Consider the following 16,879-nt stretch of genomic DNA (forward strand, 5'->3'; position numbering starts at 1 on the left):
TGCATCCTGTTCTTCAAGTTACTTACTCTTGTCAGAATTGGGCTCCCCTCGTGTGACTTACCCGTGGTTGCTGTGCATCATTGCTTCAAGATCTGCTGTGTTTAATCTTTGGTGCCTTCATTGGAACTCTCGCCTTATCAGGTCTCCACTGCTGCATTCAGTGTATCATCTACAGCTTCATTCATTGGACTTCTCCGTTTTACTATTGCAACTCCTAACTTCACTAGGAACCTCCTTCACCTGCTGCATTGAACCAGCTAAACGAATCAGCTAAGTCTTCATTATTGCTGTTTCTACTGAACTGTGTTGTATCAGTATATCAACTACTGTTACCTGAGTTACTCTTTAAACGGATTAGCTAAGTCTTCATTATTGCTGTTTCACTGAAATGTGGCTGTATCAATACACAATTGCTGTCACCTGCATTACCACTTAAATGGATCAACCAAGCCTTTCATTATTGCTGCTTCTACTGAACTATTGCTGCAATCCAACTGTGGTTGTTTAAATTATCATTTAAACGGATCAGCTACTCTGTTATTATTTCCATTTCTACTGAACATTTGCCATACCAGCTATTCTTCTACCGTAGTCCTGAGTTACCACTTAAAGGGATCAACTAGTTCTTCAACATATTTGTGTCTATTGAACTGCTGCTGTACCAGTAACTCATCTGTGGTTGCTCTGGGTTACCATCTAAACGTATCAGCTTGTTCTTCATCAATTTTTTTCTATTGAACTGTCGCTGTATCAGTAACTCATCTGCCGTTGCTCTGAGTTACCATCTAAACGGATCAGATTGTTCTTCATCACATTTGTTTCTATTGAACTGTCGCTGTATCAGTGGTTCCGCTGTTGTTGCTCTGAGTTACCGTCTGAATGGATCTGCTGCTTCTTCATCGATACCGTTTCCATTGGACTGCTCTTCTCAACGTAACAACTAACTTCCTCATTGTTATTGTCTTCAGTGAACTTTACCTGTTATTGTCATATTCCTTCCATATCTGCCTCCACCTATATTCCTGCATCACCTGTTCTGGGAACCGCGACCTGCAGTAATAGGTGTGTCTAAGCCCATGCCCTCTCCCAGGGTCACAGTGAAAAACACCTACTGTTAGACTCTGTGCCCCAGTTCGAGCATCTGTCATCTGCAGGTATACAGGACTCACTAAATTCTCCAGATTTCGTGACATCCTCCTATCTACCTGTGCAAACTTCTGCTTTTACACAATGTGGCCATTTTGTTCCTAGTGCGACAGTGGAAATCTAGGTACATTTGTGCAAAGTCGAGACATAGAGGGTACCCAAATATGAATTATTGCTGTATTCATGTATTTATAAAATCTAGATACAATGCCTCAGTTCACAGGTCTGTGAGATATCAAACCTTTTTTGGTATCTGGGGCTGGTTTTCAGTACATCAGGAGGAACCCATGCTTTTGGTCAGTGCTGGGGCTGCTTAATAATTTGATGCTCTGTGGTTTTGTTTAGTGTCCTCGAAATGCAAAAAGAAGGTACTGTGTCGATTGTCAATGCTACGGTTTAGAAAACACACATGTAGTTCCTTAAAACGGCAGCACATGGAAGATTAACAATTTGACACGTGCTACATTTGTGTCTGAGCAAGAACATTTTTATATTCACATGTGCGAAACTATAAAATACAAGGTATAATACTTACAATGCCATGAAGCTGATTTGTGCTTTCAGAATTGGGTGGGTGAGGAGTATTTTCCATCTTCTGTGCTAAATGTTGCGAGCCATAGAGGGAATCATAAGGTGACCAATAATGAAACGCTTCCTCACCGTCAAAGAATATCAATCGAAGAGAAAGATCTGGTTTTGATCCAGAGCTTTTCTGTTGGAAAATAAGCATTGCGAAGTATAAGGCGTAATATGAATAAAGAGAAATACGTTGCCTTATACTGTTTTTAGCATGTACAGTTTTATTCATGAGGGTCATCTCAAACAAAAGCTCTTGAATCTGCAGATTCCTTTCTATTGGTTATTCTCAGGAACATCAGAGATTTTTGTGAATAGAGTAAAGAATATATATCTTTGGAGCTGTACAGCATATATATATGATATGTTATAAATTTTCGATTATAACTCCCTTGGCGCTTGAAACAGAGGGGACAGTGAGTAATAGCAAAAACGGATTTAGTAGAGGCAGTAAAACGGGTAACAACCCTACAGTGTACTTTACACTGACATAATAATATGGAAAAGGCACATAAACATTTTATATACCGTGAAGGCAGGCAAACAATATCCGTATAAAGTCCAGATAGATCCACATGGACCATAAATACCATGGTTCTCTGGTAGGGCTAATAATAGTCCACTATAACGCCAAAGAAAAAAATGTAGTCAGTCCTGTGCAGAAAGGCAAATGCACAATTCTCCTTTGGGTCTGTCAGCCGACAGTAAGTTCCAGTGGAGAAAGCCTGAAACGGACTTTGTAATAAAGGACTTACCCTTGAATATTTAGGGCCAGTATTGTCCTCTCAGGTTCCTGCTTGATGCCAAGAAAAACGATGCAATGAGCACAGTAATGCCGATGCGCTGGAGAGCGATGTAGCAACCCGGAAGTCGCGGGCAATCTCGTGGTTGGCAGAGTTAGAAGAGCTAAATAGACAGCTCAATGACAGAACCACCTATGAGCCCTTGAAATCAGACCCCACCAAACTCTACCAAAAAGAACTATTTGACTTCCTCACTCCCGCTTTCCATAAGGGAATACTTAACAAAGCAGAGTTTGATTACCTTTATGTTAAATTCCCCAGATTATCAGTTATATACCACCTACCCAAAATCCACAAATCCATACTAAACCCACCTCCAGTTACATAGACTCTTTCCTTCAACCATTGGTCTCTACCCAAAGAAGCTACCTCAAAGATACTGGGCAAGTTTTAGACATACTTGGGGGTATTACCTGGCAGGAAGGCTATATTCTGGCCACCTGCGATGTCACCTCCTTGTATACTGTCATTGAACACAGTATTGGTTGCACCCATGTCCGGGACATCCTTACTCATCAATCCACTCTCTCACTAGAACAGATCGATTTCATCATAGACGCCATTTCATTTACCCTGAACCACAACTACTTCTGGTCTGAGGGGTCATTCTACAAACAGGTTCGCGGAACAGCGATGGGCGCGAAATTTGCGCCCAGTTACGCGAACCTGTTTGTAGCTGTATGGGAAAACAAGGCCATTTGGAATAGCAATCCGTTCTTACAATATCTTAAACTCTGGTGCCGTTACATGGATGACATCCTGTTCATTTGGACAGGAGATAAACACGATCTCACCCTCTTTCTCGAATATATAAACCAGAATAGCCTTAATCTTCAATTCACATCTAGCATTAGAACTGAGTCTATTAATTTCTTAGATCTGCAGATCTTTGTAGAAAACACCAAACTGGAGACTACAACCTTTTTTAAGGAGGTAGACTCCAATTCATTTATTCCCTCCAATAGTAGCCACCATGTGAACTGGCTACGAAACATCCCCAAAGGGCAATTTATGCGAATTAGACGTAACTGTTCAAAAATTGAGGATTACAACACTCAGGCCGAGGTTTTGAAAAATCGGTTCCTAGAAAGAGACTATGATCCACTGTATGTAGAGCAAGCCATTTCCACTGTTAGAGATATCAATAGGGAGAGCATCCTGAACAATAATAAAGACATTCATAGAGATTCCCTTTATTAACCAATACAGCAAGGATGCTAAAAAGTTTGAACATATTGTAAAAAAACATTGGAAGGTTTTGTTGGAAGATGAAAAACTGAAGGGTTACATTTCAGCCAAAAGTTTAAGAAAAAAATTGGTCAAGAACACCTAGCCTATCCACCACAAACAACACCTGGCTTAATGAAAATAGAAATGGGTTCTATCACTGCAATAGATGTGGAGCCTGCAGGGAAAGCAACACCAGTTCCACCAAACCTACTACCCAATTCACATCTCATACCACTGGGGAAAATTTCATTATAGAGGACAAGATTACTTGCGACACCACAGGGGTCATTTACCTCCTGCAATGCCCCTGTGGGTTGCAATACATAGGCGTAACTATCAGGAAATTACACATCCGTATTTCCGAGCATCAGAGGAATATACGAAATGGGTTTGACAAAAAAAAACAAAAAAACAAAGAAATGGGTTTGACAAACACAGTGTCTCTGATCACTTTGCCAAATACCATTCAAATGACCCCTCCCTACTCAAATTCATGGGCATAAAAAAGGTTCTCAAGCCCTGGAGGGGGGGTGATTACATCAAGTTTATGTCCAAAGAGGAGTCCAAACTAATATTCAGCATCAAGACCCTTACACCAGATGGTCTGAATATAGACTTTGAGCTCAATCATTTCCTTCATTAATGCCATTAGCCACCTAGCGCTTACTCTCAATAACCATCCTAGTATAACTAGATTAGGACCAATATTTCTTACTATATCAACCACCTTTTTTGTGATACTGTAACTAAGAGTTTCCAACCTCCATAACATAAGAATGGACACTTGCTACTTGCATAAGTGACTATGGAGCTATACGAATACTGCTTTCATTATAAGTGACTTGTAATCCTTAATTTGTGCCAAACAATAAGGGCAACGGGAAATAATTCAATTAACCCACAAAGAATCGCTTTATTTTGTATGGACTAAGGAACTATACTAATGCCGTTTTCATTATAAGTGATTCTCAATCCTATATTTGTGCTAAGCAATAAGGACAACGGGAAATAATGCAACCGAATCTACAAAGAATCACTTTATTCGGTATGATATGATGTTTCAGTTCATCTGATTCTCCTTGTACACACGTGGTTGATGTTTACCAAACAATGGGAGAACCTATCCTTATCCAGAATGGACTATCACAACTCGCGGATTAGACAATCCGCCCGTCCATCATTTGCAGACCCAGCCCAGGCTACTAACCATTGGAGCATTTCCAGGAAGTAATATATTTAAATTCCAGCTGTGGCCTGCAGTACACTATCGATCCCTGAAGAAGCCTAGTGCGAAACACGTTGGTTCGACCAGCTCTCGCCCTTCAAGGGCCACACAAACTGACCCTTATTGCCGCTGTGGATAGCGAACGGATCCGGTCACGCATGTGCATGCACAACTCTGCCGACCACGAGATTGCCCGCGACTTACGGGTTGCTACATCGCTCTCCAGCGCACCGGCATTACTGTGCTCATTGCATCGTTTTTTCTTGGCATCAAGCAGGAACCTGAGAGGACAATACTGGCCCTAAATATTCAAGGGTAAGTCCTTTATTACAAAGTCCGTTTCAGGCTTTCTCCACTGGAACTTACTGTCGGCTGACAGACCCAAAGGAGAATTGTGCATTTGCCTTTCTGCACAGGACTGACTACATTTTTTTCTTTGGCGTTATAGTGGACTATTATTAGCCCTACCAGAGAACCATGGTATTTATGGTCCATGTGGATCTATCTGGACTTTATACGGATATTGTTTGCCTGCCTTCACGGTATATAAAATGTTTATGTGCCTTTTCCATATTATTATGTCAGTGTAAAGTACACTGTAGGGTTGTTACCCGTTTTACTGCCTCTAATAAATCCGTTTTTGCTATTACTCACTGTCCCCTCTGTTTCAAGCGCCAAGGGAGTTATAATCGAAAATTTATAACATATCATATATATATGCTGTACAGCTCCAAAGATATATATTCTTTACTCTATTCACAAAAATCTCTGATGTTCCTGAGAATAACCAATAGAAAGGAATCTGCAGATTCAAGAGCTTTTGTTTGATCTATCTGGACTTTATACTGACATTTTTTGCCTGCCTTCACGGTATATAAAATGTTTATGTGCCTTTTCCATATTATTATGTCAGTGTAAAGTACACTGTAGGGTTGTTACCCATTTTACTGCCTCTAATAAATCCGTTTTTGCTATTAATCACTGTCCCCTCTGTTTCAAGTGCTAAGGGAGTTATAATCGAAAATGTATTCCTACTTTAGGGTTGAGCTGTTCCTACCATCCCCCTACTCCCAGGTGCCTGCTCGTCCACTGATACGTTACAATAAGGAGCGCTGAACATTTATTTCCATGATATGTTATAAACAATAAGTGGCAGCTCTCCACCTCTATTTGGGAAAGTCTGGATAACAAGTTCAGTAATGATCAACTTCGTTTTAGATGAAACCCAGTAAGTGTATCATTGTTCTGGGGCAGCAAAATAGGTGGGTTCCAACAAAATGTATTGTATATCAGAAGACACCAAGGGGTAAATGTATCAAACTCCGGTTTCTTCAAGTCGCCGGAAATCGGCGAGTTGACAGCTCAAATTTAAAGCGGCGCTGGCTTGTAAAGGGAAACTTGCCTTTACAAGGCAGCGCCGCTTTAAATTTGAGCTGTCCACTCGCTGATTTCCGGCGACTTGAAGAAACCGGAGTATGATACATTTACCCCCAAAAATAGATTCTCAGACTACAAGAGACTCACAGGCTGTGCAAGTCCCAATCTATACTTATCGCTGAAGGAAAGTTTAGCTCTACATTCCATTGATTTATATCTACGTTTAATGGGTATGGACACTGGAATGTACTTCCTTGACAAGTAGAATTTTCACTGTACCTATTATGTTGTAATTATTGATTATATTAGCTTTTTAAAGGGCAATATTTTGATGCAGCACAAATTAAATTTTATCAAGTGAATGTTGGTTTGTTAAAAATATCCACCATAAACACATAAAATATTGACACAGAAATCTTGTCATTTTGCTTCAAAAACAGACACTTAAGACTCATAACATGATAAACGGGAATACATTCAGCTACAGACAGAAGGGATAACTCAAGAATTGTGCAGTAATGTTTAGCTTTAAACATCTGCACATATATGTCAAAGAGAAATAAGCACAAACCTTTAATTTTTGAAGGCGATAATCTAGAGCCCGCGCTAGCTCTAACAGCATTGCACATGGTACAGCTGAATCTGTAGCACCAACAAATACTCTGCCATCCCATTGAGGACTGAAGTATTTTGAATCGTAATGACAAGCCAGAACCAAATGACGCTTAGCAGAAGGATTCAGAGTACTGATAATATTGGAGAATGTCACATATCCAAGAGGAGTTTGGCTTTCAAATGTATCTTCTTCTAAGTGCCACCCAGCCCGAAGTCTTTGCAAACGCTGTTTAATGTGCTGTTGGTAGAACAACATTATAACATTACAGAAGCTTAACAAGCTGATTAAAGAGGTAAACTAATAAATGAAAAACAAATTGTGTCTGAGTTTGTTGTTGAAACAAGTGCATTTAACTAGTTCACAATTATATTTTTTAAAACGTTTACAATATTGTGAATAATTAAATTGACATATGAACAGTACAACATACATAGCACACTACTGACCAACTTGCAAAATAACCAAACCCACACAACATTGTTCTTTTCTTGACTCTTAAGGGTTGTGTTACTAGGGTACATTTAACACTTACTCCAGAAAGTAAAATCCACAGAAAAAAAATACCCTGCACATTGCTGTAAACAAGTAAAAGAGCTGCTATACTATTTTAACATAAAATGCAGAAGTCTTAGTTACAAACATTTGCAAATATATAAGTCATCTGCCCCATCAAGGCGCTCCTGCTAATAGAATAGTCCTAACTTTAAACAATGATTACATATTGGGTCATACATTCATGTGCTTATAAATTGAGAGCTAATTTACCAAAAGGTAATCCAGGAACCTCCAAAATACTTGGTAGGGGATTTTTTTCTGTGTATGTATCCTTTCTGGATAACTCCACCCTTTCAAGCCCCTGCTGTGAACCTATAAATTGATTGAGCTATTGGTTATACCTTTGGATATTATTAAAGTGTCAGTGGTGTTAGGTAGGTGTGAAGCCACAAACGCTTTTAACTTAAACAGGTTGCTGTTTATTGAACTTGGTAACAACAGAGTTGATGCAGGTACTCACAGTTGGAAGTTGCAGTACAGTTTTGTATACACAGACTCATACATATGCAGTTTAGTATTCTGGTATCCTCCTTATACACTTCTATATGTAGCAGGTTCTTTATATATACACTGCACGACCATGCAGGTTATACTTGTAGGCATATAGAGTCTCCTATAATATATGTGGGAGCCTCTGGTCACTTATACCAGCATTTTGTGGGACTGTCCCAATTCCTGTCTGGCTGGAAGTGTCTGCGCGAAAGCCGAACTTCCGGTTTGCGCTGTTCGCACATGCGCAGTACGGACATGAGGCTGCTGCCACACTTCCTATACACTAGACCACCAGGGAAATGCAGGAGACAGAGCATAGCGCTCCTGTATACTAATATGAGCAACTTCCATTCTATATTGTTGTTTAAGAGGCAAGTATTAGTAATATAGGGATTCTTATTGTTTAGAGTTAAGACCACCCTATTAGCAGGAGCACCTGATGGAGCTGGTAGCTTATCATATATTTGCAAATATTTATAGCTGAGACTTCTGGATTTTATATCCAAGTAGATTAGTAGTTCATTTTACCAGTTCACAGTATTGTGCTGGAGGATTGTATCTGTATAGATCTATAAATAATCCAAGAGTTGGTAATTATTGGACGTATTGTAAACATTTTCAGGTCAGTAATTTCTGTGTGTTCCCACATTTGAACTGCTTTAACATTTTTTTTTTATTTATTTTTTTTTAAATCTTTTGGTTAAAGCATGTTTTTTTTTTTAGCAATTCACTTGTCATTTTCTCTCTTTACTATCTTGATTGTTTTTACATTTGGGTAAAAGCCTCTATCTGTACCCATCACATTGTTTCTTTTCATTACTATTATACATTGCCATGAGGTTTATACATGTAATAAAACATATTCCAAATATTTTTAAAAGTGAGCCTTTTGTGAAAGGATCTCAGTGAATGAGCTTTAATGTCTGTCTCATCTAATCAAACTCGATCTTTCTAAAATGCATGGTCTTCATAAAAATCTTAGATAAGGCTTTATTAAAACACAAATTATGTTATAATCATTCTTTCCAACCCCTATAACCTTTCCTTTCTGCTGTTAAGATATACTATATGTTGAATTAGACACATTTAAATCCAATAAGTTATTCCTTTACTTGGTTCTTTCCCACTTTGATAAGGTAGTTGTCTTTAACAGTTGATAAAAATCAACTTCCTATGGCAGACCCATTAGTTTCAGTATGCCAATATATGTCTACATAGTAAAAATCACCTATAGTGTGTGTGGATTAGTGAATCCGTTACACATTGTTATAGGACACTAACTCCAGTAAGCACTTTATCTGTGCCTTTGATGCCATGTGTATCTACCACAAATGCTCTGCATTATCACCTTCCACAGCTATAACTTTCCACAAAATCTGTTTTAAAAAAACATTTTACATAAAGACCTACCTTTTCTATCTTTGTTCTTCCTAAACATGTTTTCTATATTCACTGCCTAGTCAAACTACGTTTCAGTTATATCCACTATGTCCAAATTATTATTCCACTGCAAGAATTTTACCATAGGTTTTATATTTTCTAGCATTTATATTTTAAAGCACCTCCTTATCCTTTCCTACTATGTCTTCTATATTTTGTGTTTGTATATTCAGTCTCCACCAAGTATTTTGCATAACATTTTGTCCATGCTTCTAACTATTTTTTCCTCCACTACAGATGCATCCTCCCCATTTGGATGCAACCCATTTCCATTGTAGTCCAGTTCTTCATGAACACAAACAAACTCCATTTAACCACTCAGCCACTTATTATCCCCCATAAGTTCCATCTGTCTTTCAGAGCACAGGACATATTAAAAATCTTATCCTGTAAATCCTTGCCTTAAATTTTCAGCAGATTCCCTGAAATAATTTCATCCCATCTACTTTTAACTTTGTCATTGGTAATAATGTATACTAAATAGCCAGCTCAACCCACAAGCATTTCCCTGAGCATCAGGGAGACAGCAAACTGTTTGGCATTAATGGTTACCAAAGAAGGAATCCAAGAAATGGAAAATAGTAGCACAAGAGGAATTTTTTATTTTATTTTTCTATATAAATTTTTTTAAAAAGTGTTTTGCTTGCATAAAAATGAAAAATGGACATTGACTCAATATACAAATATCACAAAGCAATAGTATATAAATGGACATTTAAACTCAAATTCAATGCACATGGAGAAGTTGAGAAACCACCCTTAGCTGGGATGGTGTTTGCCCTCTGTGGGATTAAACACCAGGATATATTCAAAATATAGGTATATTGACACCACAAGCACAATAGACAGTTCACGGGTACAAGGTAAATGGTAGCATATATTTTCCAGCAGCCTCTAGTAATCAGAATCCCAAAGTAATAATCTCCACAGTTTCTCTGGAGTCTGCAGAATCCTATCTTCCCTCAGTGTTACCACTACCATTGGCTAGACAGTCCTATGTTCCTGTCCTTGTAGGGTTTCCTTTGGCGGCACCGCAAAGCCTGGTCCAGAGTCCTTTGTGCTGGTGTTATGTACACCAAGATCCTCCAAGATAGAAAAAACTTACTGCTATGTGTTGGCTCTTCTTATACTGTCAGGATTAGGGATGAGCGGGCTCGGATTGTAGAAATCAGAACACCCCCGAACAGTGCCGATCCGAGCACTGTTCGGGTATTCCCACCGATCGCAAAACTCAAAACGAGGCAAAACTTCATAATCCCGCCGTCAGATCTTGCGAGATCCGGATTCATATTAGTCCCTGCTTGCCGCCGCCATCTTCACTCGGGCATTGATCAGGGAAGAGGGAGGGTGTGTTAGTGGTGTCCTCTGTCCTGCTCATTCCAGTGGTTCTGTCCTGGTCAGTCCAGTGGTGGTGTCCTGTGCTCTGTCCTGCTGAGTCCAGTGGTGCTGTCCTGTGCTCTGTCCTGCTGAGTCCAGTGGTGCTGTCCTGTGCTCTGTCCTGCTCAGTCCAGTGGTGGTGTCCTGCTCAGTTCAGTGGTGCTGTCCTGTACTCTGTCCTGCTCAGTCCAGTGGTGGTGTCCTGTGCTCTGTTCTGCTCAGTCCAGTGGTGCTGTCCTGTGCTCTGTCCTGCTCAGTCCAGTGGTGGTGCTGCCATAATTCCAGTGGTGCTGTCCTGTGTCCAGTCCAGTGGTACTGCTATATAAGTTCACTGATCCTGCAGTATAAGTCCAGTGGTACTGCTATATAACTAAGTTCACTGATCCTGCAGTATAAGTCCAGTGGTACTGCTATATAACTAAGTTCACTGATCCTGCAGTATAAGTCCATTGGTACTGCTATATAACAAAGTTCACTGATCCTGCAGTATAAGTCCATTGGTACTGCTATATAACTCCAGTCCAGTGGTACTGTCCTTTGCCGCATATAATTTTTAAAGCCTTTGCCGGGTGTGTGTATTTAGGGGTACGCTCTTTTGTGCTGCATATAATGGAGTACAAAAATTTGGAGGATAAAGTAGGGAAAGATCAAGTACCACTTCCTCCTAATGCTGAAGCTGCTGCCATTAGTCATGACATACACGATGAAATGCCATCAACGTCGTCTGCCAAGGCCGATGCCCAATGTCATAGTAGATGGCATGTAAAATCCAAAAAGCCAAAGGTCACTAAAATGATAAAAAAAAGAAATTAAAATAATCTGAGGAGAAACATAAACTTGCCAATATGCCATTCACGACAATGAGTGGCAAGGAACGGCTTAGACCCTGGCTCGTGTTCATGACTAGTGGTTCAGTTTCACCCAACGATCTAAGCCCTCCTCCTCCCCCCCTCTCTAAAAAATTTAAGAGAGTTAAGCTGTCATCAAAAACACAGCAAACAACTCTGCCTTCTAAAGACATGGCATCACAAATCCCCAAGGCGAGTCCAAGGGTGTTGGTGGTTGCGAAGCCTGACCTTCCCATCACTGTACAGGAAGAGGTGGCTCCTTCCACCATTTGCAGCACGCCCTCTGCATATGCTGGAAGGAACACCCACAGTGCAGTTACAGATTTGGATAATGAAGGTGTCAATGTTGTACACCAGGAGGAGGATATTGATGTAGCTGGCGCTGAGGAGGAACTTGACGAGGAGGATGCTGATGTGGTTTTCTTAAATAAGGCACCAGGGGGGGAAACAATTATTGTCCATGGGATGAAAAAGCCCATTGTCATGCCTGGCCAGAAGACCAATAAATCCACCTCTTCGGTCTGGAATTATTTCTATCCCAATCCGGACAACAAATGTATTGCCATATGTACCTTATGTAAAGCTGCAATAAGCAGGGGTAAGGATCTTGGCCACCTAGGGACATCCTCCCTTATACGTCACCTGAAGAACCTTCACAATTCAGTGTTTAGTTCAGAAGCTGTGGCTAGGACTGTCAGCAGTCCAGGGACACCTAAATCCCTTGGTGCCCTTTGTATCCACACCAGCAACACCCTCCTCATCAATTTCCTCCTCGATCTGGATGGGAGATAGTAACTGAGTCCTCTTCAATCCGGGATTCTTCCGGAGGATCCTGCAGCGGTACGCCTACTACTGCCGCTGCTGCTGTTGCTGCTGCGAGTTGGTCATCTTCCCAGAGGGGAAGTTGTAAGACCGCTACGTCTTTCACTAAGCAATTGACCATACAACAGTCGTTTGCCATGACCACGAAGTACGACAGCAGTCACTCTATAGCCAAGCGGATAACTGCATCCTTGACAGCTATGTTGGTGTTAGACGTGCGTTCGGTGTCCGCCATCTGTGGAGTGGGATTTAGACGGTTGATGGAGGTATTGTGTCCCCGGTACCAAATCCCGTCTAGATTCCACTTCACTAGGCAGGCGATACCCGGGATGTACAGAGAAGTACGAAAAAGTGTCCTCAGTGCTCTGAAAAATGCGGTTGTACCCACTGTCCACTAACCACGGACATGTGGACAAGTGGTTCAGGGCAAACTAAGGACTATATGACTGTGACAGCCCACTGGGTAGATGCATCGCCTTCCGCAGCAACAGCAGCAGCAGCATCAGTAGCAGCATCTCCGAAACACCTGCTCGTTCCAAGGCAGGCAACGTTGTGTACCGTCGGTTTCAGTAAGAGGCACAACGCCGACAACCACTTAGAGAAATTGAGGAAAATCATCTCGCAGTGGCTTACCCCACTTACACTCTCCTGGGGATTTGTGGTGTCGGACAACGCCAGTAATATTGTGCGGGCATTACATATGGCCAATTTCCAGCACGTCCCATGTTTTGCCAACACAATAAATTTGGTGGTGCAGCATTATCTTAAAAGTGACAGGGGTGTGCAGGATATGCTTGCAGTGGCCCGCAAAATTGCTGGACACTTTCGCCATTCTGCCACTGCCTACCGAAGACTGGAGCACCATCAAAAAAGCCTGAACCTGCCCTGCCATCACCTCAAACAAGAGGTTGTGACGCGCTGGAACTCCACCCTCTATATGCTGCAGAGGATGGAAGAACAGCAAAAGGCCATTCAAGCCTACACAGCCACCTACGACATAGGCAAAGGAGTGGGGATGCGCCTGAGTCAAGCGCAGTGGAGACTGATTTCCGTGTTGTGCAAGGTTCTCCAGCCGTTTGAACTTGCCACACGAGAAGTCAGTTCCGACACTGCCAGCTTGAGTCAGGTGATTCCCCTGATCAGGCTATTGCAGAAGCAGCTGGAGAAAGTGAGGGAGGAGCTGGTAAAGCATTGTGATTCCACAAAGCATGTAGCTCTTGTGGATGAAGCCCTTCGTACGTTTTGCCAGGATCCAAGGGTGGTCAGTCTTTTAAAGTCAGAGGAATACATTCTGGCCACCATGCTCGATCCTCGGTTTAAGCGTATGTTGTGTCTCTGTTTCCGGCGGACACAAGTCTACAGCGGTGCAAAGACCTGCTGGTCAGGAGATTGTCATCTGAAGAGAACCGTGACATGGCAACAGCTCCTCCTTCAATTTCTTCCACACCTGTGGCTGCGAGGAAACAGCTGAGATTTCTTAAACGACCCGCTGGCGGGTATGCAGAGAACATCTGGTCCGGACTGAAGGATCTGCCAACGATTGCTGACATGTCTACTGTCGCTGAAATGGATGCTGTCACCATTGAAAAAATGGTGGAGGATTACTTTGCTGACACCATCCAAGTAAACATGTCAGACAGTCCTTACTTGTACTGGCAGGAAAAAAAGGCAGCTTGGAAGCCCCTGTACAAACTGGCTCTATTTTACCTGAGTTGTCCCCCCTCCAATGTGTACTCCGAAAGAGTTTTTAGTGCAGCGGGGAACCTGGTCAGTGAGCGAAGGAGGTTGCTTCCGCAAAATGTAGAGAAGATGATGTTCATCAAAATGAATTATCAATTCTTCAATGAAGACCAGCAATGGCCTCCAGAGACTACAGATGGACCTGTGATTGTGGAGTCCAGTGGGGACGAATTGATAATGTGTGAGGATGAGGAAGTACACACTGAAGGGGGCGAGGAATCAGAGGATGAGGATGAGGACGACATCTTGCCTCAGTAGAGCCAGTTTACTTTGTACAGGGAGAGATGAATTGCTTTTTTTGTGTGGGGGCCCAAACAAACCAATCATTTCAGCCACAGTAGTTTGGTAGGCCCTGTCGCTGAAATGATTGGTTTGTTAAAGTGGGCATGTCCTTTTTCCGCAACATAAGGGTGGGTGGGAGGGCCCAAGGACAATTCCATCTTGCACCTCTTTTTTTTCTTTGCTAGCTCGTTTTGTGGGGGTCCAAATGAACCAATTATTTCAGCCACAGTTTTGTAGGCCCTGTCGCTGAAATGATTGGTTTGTTAAAGTGTGCATGTCCTATTTCCCCAACATAAGGGTGGGTGGGAGCGCCCAAGGACAATTCCATCTTGCACCTCTTTTTTGGGCATTATGTGCTCTTTGGGGCCTAGTTTTTCAAACTGCCATCCTGTCTGCCACTGCAGTGCCACTCCTAGATGGGCCACGTGTTTGTGCCGCCCACTTGTGTCGCTTATGTTAGTCATACAGCTACCTCGGTGCAACCTTTTGGCCTAAAAACAATATTGTGAGGTGTGAAGTGTTCAGAATAGACTGGAAATGAGTGAAAATGAATGTTATTGAGGTTAATAATAGCGTAGGAGTGAAAACAAACAAAAAAACGGGATTTTAGCAGTTTTTATGCTTTTTAAAAAAAAAAATCAGAACCCAAAACCCAAAACCTTGAGGGGGGTGTTTTGGCAAAACCCATTAGAACCCAAAACCTTAAGGTAATCAGAACCCAAAACACGAAAAGTGGCCGGTGCACATCCCTAGTCAGGATAGACTCAGGTGCAAGGGTGTGTTCAGGTTCCCTCTATGTCAGAGTATCTCAAGTGGCCCAGAATATAATAATGGCCTGGCTGAACTAATTAAATTCAGTGGCTGCACCTAGGAACACAATGTCTGGATCGTAAATACACAAAACTTTCCACTCTCATCTGATTTGCATAATGATATAGCTGAGCTCATAATATTACAGTTTCTCACTGTTATCATTTAAAGCCTGTACTGAAATAGCAATGTTATAACAGGGCATTACAATCTTACAATATCAACTAACTATATAAAACAGGCATAATGTAACATAATATAATAACATTGGCTTCTTAGTTCAGTGTTAAAATGTGACAGAGTTATTTTGCATATGGTGAATCTGTTTGGTTAGACCTCAGATTAACATGACTTTTGTGGACATGTAAACAATAGCTAGTTTCCAGTTAAACAAAGGACATGCTGCTGGTTGAAAAGATTGATGAATAAAAAGTCCACAGTCCAGGTAGACTCTGTTTCTCCACAGACAGCACCTGAAGTTACGCAGAACTAATTACTGCAGGAAGGAAATTAAAAACAAAATTTTCCTGTGAGCTCACTGGCTAAAAAGTTATGATACCAATATATATTGTATAGTGTGTCAGATATATATTAGTTGGTAACCTCTAATGATTGAATACTACTCGATAGTTTATAAGGTCTCTTTATTGATCCCTATCCATATATTAGCTAAGAACAGGCAAAGAGGTATTTAATAAAACAAATGTGGATCATAATATTACATGTAGTTATGCTATGTTAAAAATTCAATTCAGGATAGAGCAGATAAATAAACAGTACTAGGCCTGGTAAAACATATAGCGAGTCCACTAATGGACAAGCTATTTTGATAAAATGTGACCTTTCGATTGCCTATATATAGAAATTAAAATAGAAATAAAAATAAAATAATATATAGATATCTTAGGTGTACAGTGCTGGACAAACGGAGTTCAAAACAATTGAGACATCTATAATGATGTTGCCTGAAATCCCCAGGCTGGGATGATATGATGTTGATAATATAGTGTAACCAGATATCTCAATACAATCATGCAGTGGTAGTTATGTCCATTAAATGAAAGTTCAGATTATGATGAGTAATCACATATAAATGGATGAAGCAGTGGTATCAGTTGTTGCAGGAATGTAAAAAAATATATAGATGCAGGAAGGAAATTGTTTGCTAAGTAATGTTAGTTCAGTGTGTTACCAAAGATCCTGTATTTTCTCCTTTGTGTTTCTGTGTTATGCTTCCTGTTTCTCTGTGTACAAGTCATGCTCATCATCATTAAACATTTATTTGTACAGCACCAGCAAATTCTGTAGTGCTTTACAATTGGGAACAGAGACAGTAATAAAGCAATATTGGGTAATAAAAACAGACAGAGAGGTAAGAGGACCTTTCCACCTATCCTCATTTACACAAAGTTTGAACTTTTAGATCATAATTCTAACACATTTGTATATATTTAGGAAAGTGCATTTACACATTCACATACATGGCATACCTCCCAACATGTAGAATACTTGGAACAAAATAAGGCCCACCTGTTATGCC

General features: G+C 40.9%; 1 protein-coding gene across 3 annotated transcripts in view; it reads right to left on the reverse strand.

Moving 5' to 3' along the window:
• Positions 1 to 16,879, reverse strand: part of QPCT (glutaminyl-peptide cyclotransferase) — a 153,214-nt gene that overhangs the window by 71,244 nt on the left and 65,091 nt on the right. For 2 of the 3 annotated variants that reach the window (XM_075203332.1, XM_075203330.1), the window contains 2 exons: positions 6,929 to 7,210; positions 1,682 to 1,858 (listed from right to left, as the gene is read on the reverse strand). In XM_075203332.1, coding sequence (XP_075059433.1) covers positions 1,682 to 1,858; positions 6,929 to 7,210 — 459 coding nt within the window. The remainder of the gene's footprint in view (positions 1 to 1,681; positions 1,859 to 6,928; positions 7,211 to 16,879) is intronic. The other variant, XM_075203333.1, reaches the window with a different exon arrangement.

This window comes from Mixophyes fleayi, chromosome 3 (assembly GCF_038048845.1).
Source record: "Mixophyes fleayi isolate aMixFle1 chromosome 3, aMixFle1.hap1, whole genome shotgun sequence".
In the NCBI taxonomy this organism is placed as follows: Eukaryota; Metazoa; Chordata; class Amphibia; order Anura; family Limnodynastidae; genus Mixophyes; species Mixophyes fleayi.